The sequence below is a fragment of the Patiria miniata genome, unplaced genomic scaffold, assembly GCF_015706575.1.
Source record: "Patiria miniata isolate m_02_andy unplaced genomic scaffold, ASM1570657v1 HiC_scaffold_7, whole genome shotgun sequence".
Lineage (NCBI taxonomy): Eukaryota > Metazoa > Echinodermata > Asteroidea > Valvatida > Asterinidae > Patiria > Patiria miniata.
In genome coordinates, this window is record NW_024037074.1 from 31,085,250 (window position 1) to 31,090,635 (window position 5,386).

The window sequence follows — 5,386 nt, forward strand, 5'->3', positions numbered from 1 at the left end:
ACTCGCGCACAGGGTTAGCCATATGCAAGATGTATTCTTAAATATAAGCTTCATAGTAAATGCCAAGCAAAGTTTTGTGCATTTCTTTAAAATCTTTTCAATGAAAAACTGCACGACCATATTCCGTTATCTGTGGTTTCTTTATTGCACATTAAAGTGTTCACTTTTAAATAATTAGTTGCATATGCCATAACTTTTGGTATTTACATGTAAATAAAACTAATGGTCAAATCAGTTCTCGGAATGCTGGGTTGTCCTATTTGCTGCCTCTCTGGGGTTTTTTTTTGGGGGGGGGAGGGGAATAATGTTGCAACCTAGCTGAGCCACCTCTGCGATTGTGTACAAAGTCTATTGCAAGTCAAGACATTATTTTCTAAGTATTTCCTAACAAACTTGGAATTCTCAGTTCCAGATTCATGTCCTGTCATAATTTTTCCAATGAATGACCTTCATTGAGATGATACATGGAAACAATTAATTAAGGGGCGTCAGGCTGCAACAGTTTCCCCCCCCCCCCCCCCGTTTTAGGTTGTATCGCCGCCATGATGAATATACATGTAGTTGGATCTTCCAAGTGGTTGATATCAACAGAAAAGGCCGCAAAGGTACGTTACAAGCAAAGCAGTAGCAAGTGAACTTTGCAATGAATGGCACGCGCCAGGTGTTCGGAATGCGCGTGGCCGGTCGTTATAATACTGCATTCTTAATGTATTCGTTAAAAAGACAAAAACCTATGAAAGTATGTGAATGCATTAGGCTGATCCATTACGCCCCGCCCACTGCGCACGTGGGCAACAAACACGTGCCTCAGCTTTGCATGCACGCATGTCGGACATTTTGTGTACGCACGTCGGACAATAATCACGGCTGTGATTGGTCAAAACATTATAGGGCGCAACTGAGTGGATGGTCTATTATACAATATGCTATCGAAAATGAATACTGTAATGGAAAAAATATCGGGTACAAAATAATGACTGGCTATCGCTAACACCGAGATGAGAAATATGTGTAAATTGGGTCGCTTGTCGATCGCGTGACTCGCGTCGGTTCATCATAATTCAAACGCCCCGTCACTATATATCACGTGTACGTCGCATGCAACACGTACAATGATACCTTTCCCAATTCAACATCTTTTGACTTATTAGGGAGTTCCAAGCACATTTAAAATCGCATCGGCAAAGAACGGACAAATAATGAAGCTTTTTTTATCGACGGCTATCGTTCTTTGTGTTATTAGATGTTCTATTTTCTGTGTCAATCATGGACATTTATGTTTTGAGACTAAATGGCCCCAAGAAAACTTGAACGATTATTGGGAATTTCTCGAGAAACCTCCTTTTGCACTCGAAGTGTCGATTCGGCCATTCCTGAAAGAATTCGACACATGAAAACCCGTAATTTTCCCTGCAGTGATTTATCAGCCATCAGGAATGTCCTCAAAATGTCAAATTTTGCAGGGCAAATATTGAAGCATTTACTGAGAAAACACTTGGAATTTTTTTTTTCAGACCAGTCTCGTACCGGGTTTGTGCACAGGGTGTCAAGTGTTGTCTAGGCATGGAATTCTTTCTTCCATGCCTAAATTGTTGACTTCTTGAATTCTCGGAAGATTCCATCTTTTTTGTGTAATCAGTAATATTCTGTCGGCAATGCACTTTGAACAGCTAGTTTTTAATCCAGCTAGCCAGGCCGAACCAAACCACTCGAATAGCGCCCTCTCTTGACATAAATCACTCTGAGTATACAGTGTTTAAACGTCGGTGAAGGGCAAAACCTAATTTGACACAGTTCATGACAGGCATTTGACTTTGGTCTTGTACTTCCACATTTACTTTCAAATTCCAGAATGACACCCATATTCCTGGAGTGAATTTCCGTATTTATTCTGGTCATAATACATTTTTTTTACACATTAAACATTGCAGACTTCGGGGTGGCTTTGATCTTCATTCTGTTGCTGAAAGTTAAAGTGCTCCAAAGTTTATGATCTTCATTATGTTGCTGAAAGTTAAAGTGCTCCAAAGTTTTCACAGGTTTAGACTAAAAAGAAATTAATGCAAACCACTGCATGAGTATTCTTGACTTCTTGTATCCTGATTCGATACAGCAATGGCATGTACATGTAAAATTGTAATTGATCTACATCGTGCACTTCTTTTTTTCTTTCCAACGTGTATTAAGTATTTTTACATTCAATGTGAATAATTAAGTCCACTCCACCTCGAAAACAATGCCACCTTTTACCATTTTGCTTATAATAATGTGTAATGTGATAATGCATATTGGCTGGATATAACAATGTAATATTTTAACTTTGATGAAAATCTTGATTTCGTATCTCATGCCGCGATGCATGGATTCGGTTTTCTACCCCCAGACACTGCATGCAAAAACAAACACGGTTTTAAAGCACAGCCAGGCACCAGACTATTCCTTATTTGCATACGTGTGCAAAATTTTAAACATGCAAATGATCCAATACCAGGGTGAGAGAGCAGGTAATGTTAGGTTTGGAGCATACTGCTTGACATGGGAACGAGGTTGATCGATCAGGCGCTGTAACATCATCACACACTCACAAAATTCCATAAAACCTTAAAGGGAATATACATCATTTGCTTTTGCTGTAATTTTCAGAAATGGATGGAATTGGGGGGTTGGAAATATATAGCAAATATAGTTACACTGACTTTTTTTGAGGTTTTGGTTTCGAAAATGCTATAAAAACCAAGAAAAACAATCATTTTCCTGTAGTCTGGTTCCCTGACTCCATTTAAGAAGAACCAGAGCAGTTTACATATATTGGGGAATTGTAAGGCCAGGGAACCAGTCTAGCTGCCTTGTACCCGTTCATAGGTGTGTAATTGATTGCAAACAAGTGCGATGGTCAACTGGGGCCAGTATTTGAAAAAAAGACAGTTTTTTCCAACGCTGATCGGCCGATCAGCGTTGGAAATTGATTCAAAAATACCACTTTTCTTGAAAATGACAGTATACCAGGTGCCATGATTTTACAGGATGCTTTACACTGTCATTCACTAACAGTCCAGCAAGGTATTTCAAAATGATTTGGTAGTTTTATTTTTTGATGTTTGCAAATGTTGTATTTTCCCTTTAAGTAAAGAAGTAACACAAGCTGGAGTATTACATTCACATCAACATCTAGGCTGAAGTCTGCATTTTACTTCCAAGGTCGGATTTCACACATGAATTGTTGGCATCCCAGTATGAAAGTGTTTAAAAATGTTTTCTCCTTATATTCCATCCCACCAAGTTTTTATGTTGTCCATTCTGGCTTGCTGTTTCACAAGTTACTCAGTTTTGCCACAACATATATCCACGGGTGGCCCAGAAATGACATCAGCTGAGTTGTGTCCTCAACGACTCCACCTGTTCTTTAATGGCCTGCCCAAGCCTCTGTAGCTCAGTGGCCTGGTCCGCAAGTGTGTCCTGTGAATCTTTCAAATACTCGTTCATCTGGATGAATTCCAGGGTCTGCTTGTAACAGTGATCAAGGTCCTGTGACCTCTGCTTTGTGGGGACAGCTGACGAAAGCTCGCTCGCCAAGGACGATTTCAAGACATCACTGCTGCTTTCTACATCTGTAAACACAGAAAAATCAAACCAGTGGAAATGTTTAATGAATTTGAAAGAAAAAACAACTAACTATCAAGAATCAGTCACGCAGCACTTGTCCTGAGATTGCCTAGATACAATATCGCAAAGGTAGGGTAACAGGAAATTCACATAATTTCTCACGTTTACGGACAAAATGTTGACAAAGCTATTTGTAAATTATTTACAACTGACGCAGGAGCAATTTTGCTACCTCCCCTAAGGAAAGAATGGGGTGTCGGACGCTTCGCCCCATTTCCACTTCGCCCCATGTCACTTCGCCCCTATCCACTTCGCCCCATCCCCCCTTCGCCCCATCCCCCCTTCGCCCCATCCCCACTTCGCCCCATCCCATTTCGCCCCATCCCCGCTTCGCTCCATATCCACTTCGCCCCATGTACAAAGGTGAAGGCTGGGGGTGCAGATCAGTAAATATTAAAACAGCCAAAGACCCCGATAATAAATGCTCCCAATTCTAGAAAATCAGGAAAAGATGATAAACAGTGATGATAGTATCTCAGCCAATGAAATGAGCCAGTTCCCAGCCAAAAAATACGCCATTGGTTGCTTTCATCACGGACCGTCTGCTTTCATGAATATGACGTTATAATGTTGGAATTCCGAACTATCTGAGCCACAGGTGCATGGCTGTGTGTCCATTATCACATTCCAACCTGGTTGCCTAGAAATACTGTTGCTAGGAGACTCCCTTGTGATGCCTGGATGGGAGCTGCCGGTTGCGTAGCCAGAAATCTTGAATGTGATTATTTTTCTCGCAGCATGCAGAAAACTAGTTGCTCAAGAATGCTGCCGCTTTTGAGAAATTTGTGCAGGCAAAGTTTTTCACTTTTTGGAATTAAAATGCAGTTTGCATTTCTGTTTAATAAAAGTTTTTTTTTTTTTTTAAGAAAATCGGAGCTTAAAAAAAAAAGCTCATTTGACTGACACCAAGCAGATATTAGTCAATGATTTTCGCTGCAGCAATTAGTGAATCTTTTGGGATTGTTTTTGCCAATTAAATAGATGAAATTTTTTTTTTTACATGTAACGACTGGGGCGAAGTGGGGATGGGGCGAAATGGGGATGGGGCGAAGGGGGGATGGGGCGAAGTGGTTAGGGGCGAAGTGGAAATGGGGCGAAGTGTCCGACATTCAAAGAATGCAGTATCCAAACGCCACTTCTTTTGTTGTGCCAAAGTCTGAAAGTCAAGTGCATTTTTAAAGTATTTTGTAACAAAATTGGAAATGTTTCTCAGTTCCGGATTCATATCTTTTCAAGTTCAACATTTTTGCAGTGACTTTGTTCAGTATTGATTATAATATTAGATGATGAAAAAAAGTGGCGTACGTCAGGATGCAACCTTCTTTCCGTAGCAGGGAAAATATTGAAGCATTAACTGAGAAAACACTTGGAATTTTTCAGACCAGTCTAATAGAGTTTGTGCACAGGGTGTCAAGTGATGTCCAGGTATGGAACTCTTTCCCATATGAATACATACGTTGACTGCGTGGCAGACTCGCCTTCGTCGATGTTTCTGTTTGGTCATCGTTCAATACCGACTTGAAAAATGTGAATACCACGTCATCATTTGGTGCTTTCTCTAGATCACTCCGAACACTGTCCAGTCCTGGTGGCTCGGGGCGTGGCTGGATCATTTTCATCTTCTTTGAAGACATTTTGTTCCGCAGTAAACTCTTGCCAAGCACAACGAATGCGCTATGCGCAGCTGAATAAGTTCTATATTACTTTCATGCTGTAGAAGAGC

The 5,386-nt window shown here is 40.7% G+C and overlaps 1 protein-coding gene across 1 annotated transcript; it reads right to left on the minus strand.

Moving 5' to 3' along the window:
• Positions 1-3,155: 3,155 nt before the first annotated feature.
• On the minus strand, positions 3,156-5,386 carry LOC119718904. The gene is made up of 2 exons (XM_038188332.1): positions 5,120-5,386; positions 3,156-3,608 (listed from the first exon to the last, which is right to left on the minus strand). The coding sequence occupies exons 1-2, from the start codon at positions 5,295-5,297 to the stop codon at positions 3,367-3,369; spliced, it is 420 nt and encodes a 139-aa protein (XP_038044260.1). The 5' UTR covers positions 5,298-5,386; the 3' UTR covers positions 3,156-3,366.